Below are 14,121 nucleotides of genomic sequence, written 5' to 3'. Positions count from 1 at the left end.
ACAAGGAAAATTCAAAAGCCGAGGTCCAACAGAGCAGTCCAGGTTTACAGCCGAATAGAACACAAGGGAAATCCAACGCAAGAAAGAAGAAAAAAGGATTGTGAATCCAACGAAAACACAAACACAGCTAGGAACTAGGCAGGCCTAGGCTGTAATAGAGCATAGAGCATAATAGCCTGCTTCACCTGAGGCGGGGAAGGTTATGAATACCCACAGGTGAAACAAGCTTCTGGTCTGATACGTATCCATGGCAACCGGAGGGTATAGGCAAGGCCTGCAGCTGTGGAAATGCTAGCTTGCTCTGCAGCTCTCCAGCAGGGGCAAGCATGACACATTACAATTGTGATTGTAATTGTTTAAGGGGATATGTAATGCATCTGGAGGTTTTTTTTTTACTTCTCCCTTATAAATGTTAGGTCCAGCATTAATAATTCTCACATTTACAAGGCAAGGTTACAATAAAACCTAAGCTTATTTTGTTGAGATACAGTATCTTTGTAGTGCTTTCGAAAAAAGGAAAAGGCAAGTTACATATAAAATTTACATTGCACGTAAAATATAATAAACAAAGCAAACAATGGTTATGTGTCCTGGAAAAAACAAATCTCATTTAATTCCATTAAACTGATTATTCATTTAAGTAAAAATGTCTCAGTCTCTAACAAGGTGCTAGTGAAATAATCAGCGTTTGATTGCTCATTACTTTGCAGAAAACTGTACAGACCAGAAAAGCTTCCTTCACATTCCTTTGAAATCGACCATGAAGATGTTGATAAAGATGAAGTAAGTGTCTGTAAGGCTCATTTATAGAAATTCCTTAGAACTTCAAAATCCTAAATTGGCAATTCATGCCCCCATTGAGTTGATGACTTAATTTATCCCAAATGCCATCTATAAGTTTACATTTTCATGTTGAGAATAATGATGACAGAAATAATGTTGAATGCAAAAACTGCATTACTGTATACTGTGCACTAGTTAGACACTTGTTAGATACAGTCCTGTACTGATCAAGGTTGTCTAAAGCACTACTATGCAATTATACATATTTAGTGTCCAAGCCAGCGTGCTCCTGAAACTAGAGGTAGAGCCTAGAAAGTTTAGATTTATCTAATTCTTGGGCTTTATTATTACACAGCAAAGTATCACTCAGCTGTGAGATCTACTGAAATTACTGTACTGGTTTGATCTTTTCACACTGTAATTACAAGGAGAAAGCTTCTTTGTCCACGGAAAGGTCATACCTTGAAGACAAGGAGTTAAGAATGGTTGTCTTCACAGGACACGACATCCCTGTCATCATCAAAAGGTGGGGGTGGAGGTGGAGGAGGACTTGGAGTTTTCAGATCTGGCTGGCTTTACAAAGGGAATTTCAACAGCACTGTGAACAATAGCATCACTGTGAGGGTAAGGAGACATTTCCACTCGCCTGTGTGCTAATTTTAACAGCACTGCCTGCACTTGCTGGATGAGTCAGTGTCACTAGCATCAGCCTCCACTGCAAACAGCGGGGAGCATGCACTGTAAGATGAACTGATCAGTGCTGCTGTGCAGAGAAGAAAGCCTTTCCACGACAAACACAATCGGAAATGAATGCTGGCAATATGCTGCAGTGTATTTAAAAATGCACAGTAGAATAGGGATGGTTAACCTTTTTTCTGGTTTGGGGCCCCCTTCTCAAGAAATAAACATTCTGTAATTTAAATTAAAGGCAAACAACAATAGGCTATTGTGCAAAGGTCTTTTTACTGTATCAAACTCAGGCATTATACAATATGTACGGGATGTAATGAGCACTGACCTCCACTGTATTATTACTGTAGTGAGTCTTATATGTGACTTATTAATACACCTTAGTTTGTATAAGACATTAAGCTGGTAATTAAGCAATCTTTCAGAATTTCTTAAAACTCATACCTAGTCAAGGTGAACCATACATGAACAGGTAATATACTTTGTTCCTCTTTACACACCTTTAATCATCCTTAAAACTGAAAGACTACTTTTGTGTGACTTCTTTCTGTGCTTCTGTACTGGCAGTCGTTCAAAAGGAGGTATTTCCAGCTCACACAGCTGACAGATAATTCCTACATCATGAATTTTTACAAAGATGAGAAAATATCCAAGGAGCCAAAAGGATGTATTTTCCTTGATTCTTGCACTGGAGTTGTACAGGTAGGTTTCCTCGGTTATGATTGAGTCCCCACTCCTTCAGTTTTTCTTTGTATTTTTCATGTTGACAGCATATTAAAAAACCTCTATATCCAGAATATTTTCATAAGCGGAATCTTGAAACTTCTCCTCCAGGCTGTACTCTTTTGTCTGCCATCTGTACCCTGCTGTACAGGGTATCATGAAATTGATCAGCAGTAGAAACAGCACAGTCTTGGACACTGTCCATACTTAAGAATGAATCAGTAAGCTTTTTGTTTGAGAATGGGTTCATTTTTTTCTTCTCCTTTCCTGCAGCTTTTGTTTAAAAGAATAGCGATGTTCACAAATGAAGCACCAAACACTTTCCCCAGAACTTCCATCTCCATCTGATAATATCTTTCAACGTTGAATGACAATTTAGTTTTATTTATAGTTATTTTAAGGCTTCTCAGCAGGTGCTTCCTGATTTAAAATAGAAATAGAGTTCCGTGGAACTCTTCTGAAAGCAATGCTAAATGTCTGGACTCCAGGGGCAGTTTGATGATGGTATGACCTAGCTGTTTAAAACCATAAAGCACTGTGGTTGGGGCTGCCAGATTCTCCTCCAATAAGGTGTGACTTGCGGTGAGCCCAGTTTCATTTTACTCATCATTTTCCATCTTCATAGGAAAAATGAATAGCTGATTGTAGATAAAGACTGGGAGATGTGCAAAGGCAATTTGTTCTGTCAGAAACGCCCTTTCACTCTTGTGGCAAAGCCAACAACTAAAGCAGAAAGCAGAATGTGAATAAGTGAATTCAGGCACTCCAGCATTCAACAGTGCTAAAGGTTACCATAATGAGAAAGGTAACAGCCTTAAACAAGCCAGGAGAAGCATTTGATAATTTTTAATGCTAAATATTTTGGATTTGTTTTTCCCAGATCAGCACAGCTGCCCACTTCAGGCTTGTGATACTTGAAAAATATGTTTCAAAAAAGGAAACAACACTTGACATTTGTCAATATGATTAGGCACAACTATGCTATTTTAGCAAGAAAAAAGATACCAAACACAATAGAAGGTTTATTATAGTTAAAATTCAAGTGTGGTGACATCGTGATGCGATGATGTACTGTATAGACAGTTCCCTGAGTCGTTTACAAGAACATTTATGAGAACATATACTTTTATTTTGTTGTTTGTACACTATTCAGTACATGGTATAAATTGTATAGAAAAAGACATTCAGCACTTTATGTGTATTATTATTGAGTGTTGGTATATTTTGCAAGTTGATATTTTACGATTCTGAACATACAGTATTTAGCGGGAAGAGAAATACTGTATGTTTCATGAAAGAATCCAGGGTGGAAAAAGAGAACTAGTAAAAAAGGTCAAGTTTAAGAAAGCTCTCCAATAAGGACAGAACAGGAAACCACAAAACGTGCAGGCAGAATGCAAAATCTGAGCAGCAAAAACAATTTATTAGGAAGTAAGACTCTCGAAGCATGTGATAAAAGGTTTTAGAAACAATCATGAATGTAACGTGTATTCAGTGAGATATTTAGAAGGTTAAAAATGAAGTCTTCCTGGGGGAAAATATGCTTTGCAAAGCACAGCTGTAAACTCATTTAACCTTTCTTCAGCAAGGCTAAGGCAAATCACACTTTGACAGACATCAAATGTGAGCTCTATGAAAACGTTTAAAAAAGTAATTTTCCAGGCAATGATTCCCAATTTCCCTGTATTTTTATGATAATCAGGGCACCCTCAATGGCTACAGTTGCTAAGTGTTGGTATTGTATACAATCAAATGGCACTAATGCACTGTCATATAAATGGGTTCAAAATTGCACATTTAAAGTTCAATTTTTATGTTTAGACTGCAGCACGTATATCTTTATCACACGATCACACATCACTAGGATTTAAAAAGACCAATACCTACTGTATCTCACTGAAAATGTAAATTATTTTTAGGGTTGATGATGGTTACAGTACAGACTCAAGTTAATACCATTAGAATAAAAGGCTAGGACTTCTGTAATAGGCCATAGTGCTATAGTACTCAAAGACAAAAAGCTTGGTTTTGACATCTGGAGGGTAGTTGTACGTACAGTACTTGTACAACTGTGTATTGTAAAGTATAGTTGTTGGAGTTAAGTCAAAACGCTAAAATATGATTTTGTCAAACAGCGCAGGGTTTGTGGTTTCTATTTCTGGGAGATTTAAACAGTTTTAAATGAATGTTTCCAGCCTGCTAATGCTATTTGCTTGAATCTAACACTTTTTGCAGAATCACAAGTTGAGGAAATATGCCTTTGAGCTGAAAATGAACGATGTGACATACTTTGTCCTGGCAGCCGAGAGCGAGCAGGACATGGAAGACTGGATAAGCACCCTAAACAGAATCCTGCAGATCAGCCCAGAAGGGCCAACTCAGGAGAGAAAGAGCGTGGACCTCACAGACATGAAACAGGGTCAGTGATCGGAGCTGAGGCAAACCACAGCCGTGAGCACAGGAAGTGAGCTCCTTACATTCAGTCAGCATCAGCACAAACATTAATCTTTTCAAGTCGTTGGCTTCCCTCTCCAGCTGCACGACATTTCCAACAGTAAAAAAAGAGTTCATTCAAGCTCAGTTTTGCACAAAAAAATGGGGGAAAAAAGTATGATTGAGCATTAACATCAGCGAGGAATACAGAGAGCTTTTTTGGTAACATGAAATTACATTTGCAGAATGCTTAAGAAATCCCTCGAGAATTACTCTCCTTGCATAATTTTATGAAACTGAAAAAACTGTATAAATAATTTTTCCCAAAGAAAACATTGTAACTCCAGGGTTTTAATCATTCTTCATTGTCAAAACTTTATAGTAGCTCCAGGATCTACATTTTTAAAATGTAACTGGTTTGTTTTTTTAGTTTAAACGAATTGTTTTTGGTTCATTGCTTTCATTGCTTCAGCCAGACATGTTTTATACACAAATAAGAGCATTAAACAGGTGGACACTGAGGCTTGTTTCACCTTTAGCAAAATCTCCTATTGGGGTTTTATTTAGTCAAAGTTTCAGATCTGCCCTGTGTCATTTTTTCTGCAGTGGTCTGGGGGAACACCAGCAGCTCTGTGCTGTTGCCTGAAGAGCCATTAAGTATGATTCACTCACACGAAATGTATTCCCAAGTCTAGCTCTGGAGCCCTTCTTTTCCTCAGTCTGAATACTGTGATTACTAAACATAGATGGTATATAGATGTTAAACATTAAAAAGTTCCATAAATGTGAAAGATAGTAACTCAGCTAGTTCAAGGCTTATTGTCACCGCCAACATGTATTATAGTATTATATTCCATCGCAGATGTTTTGTGAACTTCAATGTACAGTGCATGTGTGCAAAAGCTCAGCACAGTTTTACATCAGCTGTATTACCTTCCTTATTTTTCTTTCAGATTCAGTAGATCTTCCATCAAGTGAAACAATTCTGACGAATACAGATGAGGTGTCAGAAAACAGTATAAATCCAGAGCTAGCAAAGGTGAGTATTCTCGATATTTTGAAATGCCATTATACAGTATGTTCCCATTATGGAGATTTTTTCATCTACACATCTGGTCAAATGAACCAACCTATATTTTGAAATTATATTCATTTATGAACAAGACAACTAAACTCGTTAATAAATTATTTGCTTTATGTTCTAATAGACAAAAATTAATTTATAGCAGTTAATTGAACCTTCAATTTTATGTATTTAGCATATGTTCCTTCTACCTTATTCATACAACTATGGATTTTTTCTGCTGAATGTTTTCTATTCGATAGTACATCACTGAAACAGAGGAAACAGTCAAGATGGCGCGCAGAGAGGACCGCATGAACTTGTTTTCATTGGATCCAGACATACCTGTAAGTTTCCCTTTCTATCTGTTGTCTGGGGGCTTGTGGTATAGCACAGTTTTTGTTTGTATGGTGGGGTAAAACCTAATGCAGGAGAGAAAATCGCATCTTTGCTTATTTTTAAGGTGGTCAAGAGCCAGAAATCTGATTTTTCACCCCATGAGCCCACTGTGAAGCCGTTTGAGGAGAAGGTTGGAAAACGACTGATGATAACGTGCCATTCACTCAATTTAACGCTCCAGGGGTGTGTGACCGAGAACGAGAATGGACCATTAACAAATGTAAGCATCATTTATTTGTCCTGTACCTCAGAATTTCGAATGCTGAACAAGGGTCACGTTTTAAAGTGATCAAAAACAGATCACGTCCTACGCTGGAAATGAGGAATCATCTTCTTAATTTATAATATGATGTTGACACAAGCAGCACGGTGGTGCAGTGGTGAGCACTGCTGCCTTGCAGCACTGGGGACCTGGGTTCAGTTCCAGATCTAAGCTGCTAAATATGAAAAGGTCTTTGTGAGTCTGCGTGGGTTTCCTCTCACAGTCCAAAAACAAGGTTGTAGGTTCATTGGCATCTGGGAAAAGCGGCCCTTGTGGAGCACGTGTCTGTCTGTGTTTGTGTCTGTCCTACGACCCATCCAGAGCTTTGTTTCCTGGGATAGGCTCTGGCTCTCCTGTGACCCTGAATTGGAAGAAGCGGTTAGAAAATGAATGAACGGATATGTATCAAAATATACTTTAGGATATATAATATGTAAGTCTTTTTAACTTTAATTTTTTAAAACTGAGATCTCAGAGATCTTTATAGTTATCTTATGGCCCGGGCAGTTTTTTTTTCTACATCCCATTCCGGATGTTTGTTGTTTTGTTTTTTTCCCGGTCGGATGCAGATCGAGCCGTTCTTTGTCAGCATCGCCCTGTTCAACGCGCGGGACGGCCGCAAGGTGTCGGCAGATTTCCACGTGGACCTGAATCCCGACGTTGTGAGGCAGATGCTCGTAGGCTCTTCTTCCGTGGTGGAGAACGGGATGAGCTCCCCGGCGGAAAAGCGACCAAAGGAATGTCAGCTGACTGGAAATTTGGACAAATGTCTGCAATATCCTAAACAGGTACTGTTTATATCCGAGAACCTGGCTATGTGAGGCAGAAATGGATTCATACATAGCTGACATGTTTAGTTTGGCTTAACGTTTTTCTTTCTTCTTCGATACAGGCTGTTTTCACGGTCATGAACCCCCACATTGACACTGTGATGGTGGCCAGAGTCGAAAAGGTGTTGATGGGAAACATTACTAGTGGAGCTGAGCCCTACATCAAGAATACAGACTCCAGCAAGGTAAAGGAAATGGCTCAGTCTGATTTGGATTTGGCTTAAACAGTGGATAACATATTAAAGTGGATACAATACTAGAAGCTCAAATTTATATAGGTATACATTTATGGAATTATGGTTTTTAGATGCCATTATGGATGTATTTAAAAGTTTAAATTGAAAGAATAGGTTACTAATGAAATGCAATGGTATTATGTACAGTACATATGAAAACATTAATGCTTAACATTTTTAACTAGAACATGGCATTGTATGGGGGAAACAGTGGTATACTTGTGTGAGAAAATCTTGAATTGAAATTTGCAAGATTTGTGTTGCCATATAAATGCCTTCAGGTCAGTTTGTGGAAAAGGGGTGAAATGACAATTAACCTCCCTGTTTTAACAGACTGTCCAGAAAATCTTAAAGTCCAACAAGCAGTTCTGTAGCAAGCTTGGCAAATACCACATGCCCTTTGCATGGTCAATAAGGTAAGTCTACAAAAAGCAAATATATTACACGACTAGAGTCTAATTCTGGATGTGCACCTCTCCTTCGGTTATGCTTATGAATAGATACACTTAAAAAATAAATGTTTTAAATGGTTTAAGCTTGCCACACGTTTGCTTTTAAGCTTCACTTTTCCTTTTAACTATAAGTGCTCAACTGTCACATCATATTGAATGGAGACTTGAAAGGTCTAATAGTGCATAAAAAGGTCAGAGAGAGAGAAAGCGTGCTACACAAATAGAGTCAGTCTGTCTGCACTTTTTATGTCCACCTTTACTTTCATCGCTCCCTCAAGGGTGCTGTCTTTAATGAGAAAACATTGCAGTGAAAAAGCAGTTCCTCACGCTTTCCAGTGACATACACCGTTCCCGAGGAAGAAAGGCTCTACGCTTTCTCTGGGGTCAGAGTACGGCTTGGACTTTGAAACAGTGCTGTGTGAAAGCTGTGAGTGTAGAGGTTGATTATTTTCCCTTTAGGGGATCCTGTGACCTCTCGGTGAGGTGCCTGATGATCTGTCCTGAAAAGTTGAGATCACTATAGGAAAGAGTCATCAGTTCTTCTTAAGTAAATAGTCTACTTTTCCTTGGGCATAAAACATATACCATGTGATGTGCTGATATTACTTATTGTTATGGATTTTACAGATATAAGATATCTGCTCTTGATGCTTTTATTTCTACTTATGATTATAACTATTCTGAAATATAATGTACATTTTTTATTATTGATCATTGCTTTTTGATACTGCTTCATGGTGAAGTTATATTGGCTTATATCATATTATATTGGAACAACTTCTGGGACTTACTGTAGGTTCAGGTCCAGCCTGTGGTGCTTTTTGTGTGGAGTTTGCATGTTTCCCCCTTCCCATATGTTTCTCGGCATGTTACAGTACACTCCTCTCCGCAGTACAGAGGCATGCTGTCTGGATTAACTGACATGCCCTCACTCCGGGTGTGCCCTGCAATGGACAGGCCTCTGTTCCAGAGTTATTGTCTGCCAGGTTAGGCATGACTGCTAAAGATGCTCATTGAAGGCCTGTGGATGTTAAATAATAACAGTACTCCTATGAAACTAACTCAGTTATAAAAATAGAAAGGATATAAATAGATTTTGCAGCTAAAAAACTCTTAAGTTTCACCATTTGATTCATTAATGCAGTCCATTCACTTCCTTTCTTTGCCAAATACAGTACTGTTTCTTAATGTGCTGTCTTAGGTTGGTTTTTTTTCACAGCATTGAATATGTACAGAACAAGTTCTTAATGTGAATCCTGATTTACAAGAGACTTCAACGGTTGGTAAATGGAGTGAGACAAATCAATTCAATGTAGTATATTGCAAACACACATTTAGAAACTTACAGTAGGATGAAATATCGATTTCCAAGTTCATGTCCTGAATGGAGGTGTAAATACACTCACTAATCATTCAATTTCTCAAGCAGCAACATGTGCAATTGAAGCTGGATTGAGAGCAATAATGTGTAAGATATGCCTGTGACATCCCTTCTATCAGATTTGAGTGGGATTGAGATTTCTCTGGTCAAGGATAGTGACAGTCTTACACCTCTCAAGACAACCACCCACATCCATTAAGGGGGTCAAAAAATGTAATATGTGACATGATTTCCCACAGAAAAAAAAAATTATCTTACTGAATTTAAGATTATGTTCATCTGCATCAGCTATTGTATGTCTCCCCCAGAAAGGAGATAGGTTTGCTCTTCTGTTCCGAGCTGTTTTTTAAATGAGTTTGGATGAATGCATGGTACACTGGATGGTCCCTCATTAGCCACAGATTCACAATGAATTTGCAGAACATACTCCAACATTTTAAATTAAATTGAATTTCATTGTTTCTTATTTCTTGCTCGGTCTTTGGCAGGCCAGTTTTCAAAGACAACGATGGAACTGTAGATCGGGATTCGCGTTTCTCACCCTTGTTCAAGCAAGACAGCAGCAAAATCTCGACCGAAGACCTGCTCAAAGTAATATCTGACTACAGGAGGTAAAAAAAAAATCTATTAAAAATAAAAGAATTTCCACAAATTGCTTTAACAGCTCTTTAGCTTGGAAAGTACAGCAGTCTCATATCCATGATAGCTTGAAAAGAAACACTTAAAGGGTTCTTTCTCTTCTGTGACCAAAATAGCTCCGTGCATAAAAGTGATCTCTTAGCCTGCCAAACAATTTATTTTCTTGCTTTTGAATGTCATCCAGGTGAAGTAAAAATACACTTGTCAACAGGAAATGCACTGTGCTTGTCTGATTTTTAAATTTGGAAACAGGATAACAATCTCACATTTAGAAGTCCAATATCATTCTATACTAGATTTCATGAGAAGAAGTACTGTATATACTTTGAAAAGGTAATTATACCATTCAAAATATAAACATAGTATCAGGTACATAGTATCAAGGCAAAGACATTTTATAGATTTTAAAAGATGTATAGTAATTTCAAGATGATGGGGCATGAAGGATGCCCGGCTGGAAGGATCGAGGCAACTCTTTTGATACCAAAAAGCAAGTGGTACACACAGCATATACTGCCTCAAACACTCCGCAGAATTGCTTGTTGTTCGCCGCACCCAAGAGTTAGTGAGAACTAAGCCTCCGAAATTAAGAAGTGGTCTTAATTCTTAAAGCACCTTAAACCCGAAACATTCAAATTCTGAAAGCACAAGTCAACAACTACCTGTATCTTGAGTGAAAGCTGAGTAGAATATATTGCAAGTACTGTATATGTGCAAGAGAACATTGGTCCAGCCTCTATTGTAATGAATGGTCCATGAGTTACAAGTGATTATTTACTGCTGGCAGGGCAGAGAAGACCAGTAAACTGCAGACCATTCCTGGAAGCCTGGAGATCACAGTGGATTGTGTCCCAATGGAGCACCCAAGTAGGTCATCTAGATTTCTTTCACACACAAACAGGGCTGCGTTCTTGGCAGGTTCTCAGTAACTGCATTTGTAAGTTTTAAATGGACTGTTTTCGAAAAAAAAAACTCTCTAAAACCTTTAATACTTCTAGGTACTGTACATGTATCACATATGTTGCATTTACCTATCATATACTGTAGGTGATTCTTCAGTGCATTTTGTTTTGTAAAGAAAGTAGCTGGCTGAATTTTCTCCTTCCCACATCTTTCGGCATGTTGAAAATGACACTTTATTATGATATGTAGTCAGGTTTTTTTTTCACTTAGGTTTTATTTTATGATCTTTCTTTCAGCTTTTATAAAAAAGCAATTATAGTCTGTTTAAGCTTAATAAATTAATTAGACATTCATTTTAATTAAAATCTCTTAATGAATCATCTGTCCTTTGAGTGCACTTCTTAATGACAAGTAAAAGGTATTATTCATTGATTTTTAGTACTTTGCTAGATTTTATGTTTTAATTATACTGTACATCTTCTTCATTTCCACTGCAGACTGTGTTACGTCATCCTATGTACCTATAAAACCTTTTGAAGAAGGTGAACATCAAGTGACAGTAGAGGTTGAAGAATTCGTGCATGAGTCAGCCAAGTACTCTCAGCCATACAGAGTGTACAAGAACCAGATCTACATCTACCCCAAACATCTCAAGTACGACAGCCAGAAAACGTTCGCTAAGGTGGGCTGCCTTCACTCTTTTGGCTATTACTCTGAGAAGATGTTTGGTTGTGTGATTCAAATGTTTAAAAAGTCAATCTTACGCTCCTGTAGAATAAGACATACCGACTGAACATTTGGAATGCGCAGTCTGATTTGTACACTGTTTGCAGGCAAGAAACATAGCAGTGTGCATCGAATTCCGAAGCTCGGATGAGGACGGTGCCAAACCCCTGAAGGTAATATCCGACAATTATTTTCCAAAGATGTTTTTTTTTTTTTAACTAAGCACTCCATAGGTGCCTCTGTATTGACTTACAGCATGGAATCCAAAATGTGTCTCCCATGGTGTGTGCCTTATGTCGCAGGGCTGTGTTCCATGTAACTGTTCCTCCTTTCCCGTTGCAGTGCATATATGGAAAACCAGGGGGGCCAGTTTTTACCACGGCAGCCTGCACGACAGTTCTCCATCATTCACAGAACCCTGATTTCTATGATGAGGTCAGCTCTTGTGTCATAGTTTGAGATTCATGTATAGAGATGTACAATAAATATCCTCGTCCTGTATATTTCCCAATGGAGTTGCAGACAAAAGTATGGACACTACCTAATTGAACTCAGTTAATTCACCTGGTGTCTTTACCTCTGCTGTGTAAGATGAATAAGTGGTTATTAATTAATTATCACTGATTATTGATAAATAACTAGATTAATGACATCAATCATTACATTCGTTTAAGTAAATCAATTCCTGAATAACAGTGTTGTGGTAACTTCCGAGGGTGGGGTATCCACATTATTAACAGTGACTTACCTCTTCTCTCCAGGTAAAAATCGAACTTCCAATTCAGCTTCACGAGAAGCATCACATCCTGTTTTCTTTCTATCATGTAACTTGTGACATCAATGCCAAGACTAACGCCAAGAAGAAAGAAGCTCTGGAAACTGCAGGTGCGGTCACCGGAAGTGAAAAACGTTATGGAATCAGCATTTTTGATCAGGCCTGTGTCACATCATTGTTGTTGATCTTCTAATTGAACTTCTGCTTTAACTTTTAGATAGATAGATACTTTATTGATCCCGTGAGGGAAATTGCAGTGCAACAGCAGCTTAACACACACAACACAGCCACAGTGTAACGAATTATATAATAATAGTACAATACATACAATACAAGAGTTACTCACAGTCCGGACACACAAGAGCAAACTAGAACAGAACAGTACACAGAAAATCGTATCACACATATGAATATAAATATAGATGTAACCATAGATATAAATATAAATGTATTGCACAGGTCCCTGGCATATATTGCACATAAGTGGTTGTAAACGGGAAAAAGAAAAAGAAAGAGAACAGATGTAGCAGTAGATGTGTATATGCGTTTAGTCCAGAAACAGGTCACTGTCGATGTTGCCTCTGCCAAGATGCAAGGTGGATGCGTTGTACAGTCTTATGGCAGACGGCAAGAATGACCTCCTTTTACCTTGATTTTCTGGTTTGGGAGTCTGAAAAACATACTGGAGAGTATTGTCAGGCTGTCCGAAAGTCATTGGTGCTGATTTTTCGTCCCTATTCCCTGTCTATCAGTTACAAGTCTTCCGTAAAGCATATTCTATTCCAGAGGTCCCTTCACACTCTTTGTTTTTGTTTAACTAATTCCAATTATTCCCCTCAGAACGCAGATATTGTCTCATTTCTCAATGTCTCATGTCATTGTTGTGAAAAACTGTATTGCACATTTACTGCATTAAGTAGTGATTTTCATCTCATCATTGACAGAATACCGAATTCTCATATTATTGTGTTTCAGTTTTGAGAAGTTCTACCTTTTACGTATCTAGTCCCATCTCAAAGTGCCCTAAAGAGGAACGAGTTGAATGGTCATTGTTCTTTTGGTTAATTCTGTATGTCCCAACTAACATGCGCAAGAACTGTGTAGCAATCTAAAATGTCAGCTAAACAGACCAGGGCCTTTGATACAGAGTTGCATCTGCAGAAAGGCCTTGTCAGCCTTCAGGTCCTCAGCAATGTCTTCCAACATATTCGCCTGGCTTCCTTCTACCTGGAATTCTGCTCTCATCTGAAAGTATGCCTTGTTCTGAACCATTACGAATAATCACATGCCTGTAATGTCATTTGCACAAAGGACTGGAAAGGGATGCAAGCGATATCATGTTGCGCAGTATTGATGGAAGTGTTACACAGTATGCCAATGCTATAGTATATACAGAACAAGTCAAAGTGAAATGTGCCACAAAACAGGAGCCAAGTTTTTCTTTATTGGTTAGTCTTTAACATGTGTATTATTTCTATGCAGTGCAGTGATTTCTCATCTCCTCTGGAATCACCCGGATGCATTTCTTTTTGTTTTAGTTGGTTTTGCCTGGCTCCCGTTACTGAAAGAAGGCAGACTCATCTCTCAGGAGAATCATATCCCTGTGGCCAGTGCCCTGCCTCCAGGCTACCTCCATGTCAAGGACCCTGGATCAGGATCAGGAAAGGTCAGAGAGCGGGAAGCTGGGATGAAAAGACACATCGCCTTTTAATTTTTCATGCTGGGATATAATAAAATTGGAAAAACATAAAGAAAACTTCATTTTGTTATATCACCAGCTTCGGAAGGACTTGCCATGTTTTTCATTATTGTTTAATTAGGTCTTT

The 14,121-nt window shown here is 38.3% G+C and overlaps 1 protein-coding gene across 6 annotated transcripts in view; it reads left to right on the top strand.

Moving 5' to 3' along the window:
* The window catches only part of dock10 (dedicator of cytokinesis 10), a 104,314-nt gene that overhangs the window by 57,731 nt on the left and 32,462 nt on the right, over positions 1-14,121 (top strand). For all 6 annotated transcript variants that reach the window (XM_088618051.1, XM_088618067.1, XM_088618077.1 and 3 more), the window contains exons 5-21: positions 711-783; positions 1,282-1,407; positions 2,041-2,175; positions 4,432-4,615; positions 5,583-5,668; positions 5,956-6,039; positions 6,156-6,311; positions 6,923-7,141; positions 7,246-7,368; positions 7,753-7,835; positions 9,741-9,863; positions 10,679-10,758; positions 11,292-11,476; positions 11,628-11,693; positions 11,863-11,955; positions 12,282-12,405; positions 13,834-13,961. In XM_088618051.1, the coding sequence (XP_088474177.1) occupies positions 711-783; positions 1,282-1,407; positions 2,041-2,175; positions 4,432-4,615; positions 5,583-5,668; positions 5,956-6,039; positions 6,156-6,311; positions 6,923-7,141; positions 7,246-7,368; positions 7,753-7,835; positions 9,741-9,863; positions 10,679-10,758; positions 11,292-11,476; positions 11,628-11,693; positions 11,863-11,955; positions 12,282-12,405; positions 13,834-13,961 (2,068 nt within the window). The remainder of the gene's footprint in view (positions 1-710; positions 784-1,281; positions 1,408-2,040; positions 2,176-4,431; positions 4,616-5,582; positions 5,669-5,955; positions 6,040-6,155; positions 6,312-6,922; positions 7,142-7,245; positions 7,369-7,752; positions 7,836-9,740; positions 9,864-10,678; positions 10,759-11,291; positions 11,477-11,627; positions 11,694-11,862; positions 11,956-12,281; positions 12,406-13,833; positions 13,962-14,121) is intronic.

The sequence above is a fragment of the Lepisosteus platostomus genome, chromosome 2 (genome assembly GCF_059453375.1).
Source record: "Lepisosteus platostomus isolate fLepPlt1 chromosome 2, fLepPlt1.hap1, whole genome shotgun sequence".
Lineage (NCBI taxonomy): Eukaryota > Metazoa > Chordata > Actinopteri > Semionotiformes > Lepisosteidae > Lepisosteus > Lepisosteus platostomus.
Note: the sequence above shows the minus strand (reverse complement) of the source record. Positions and strands in the feature narration are given on the sequence as shown.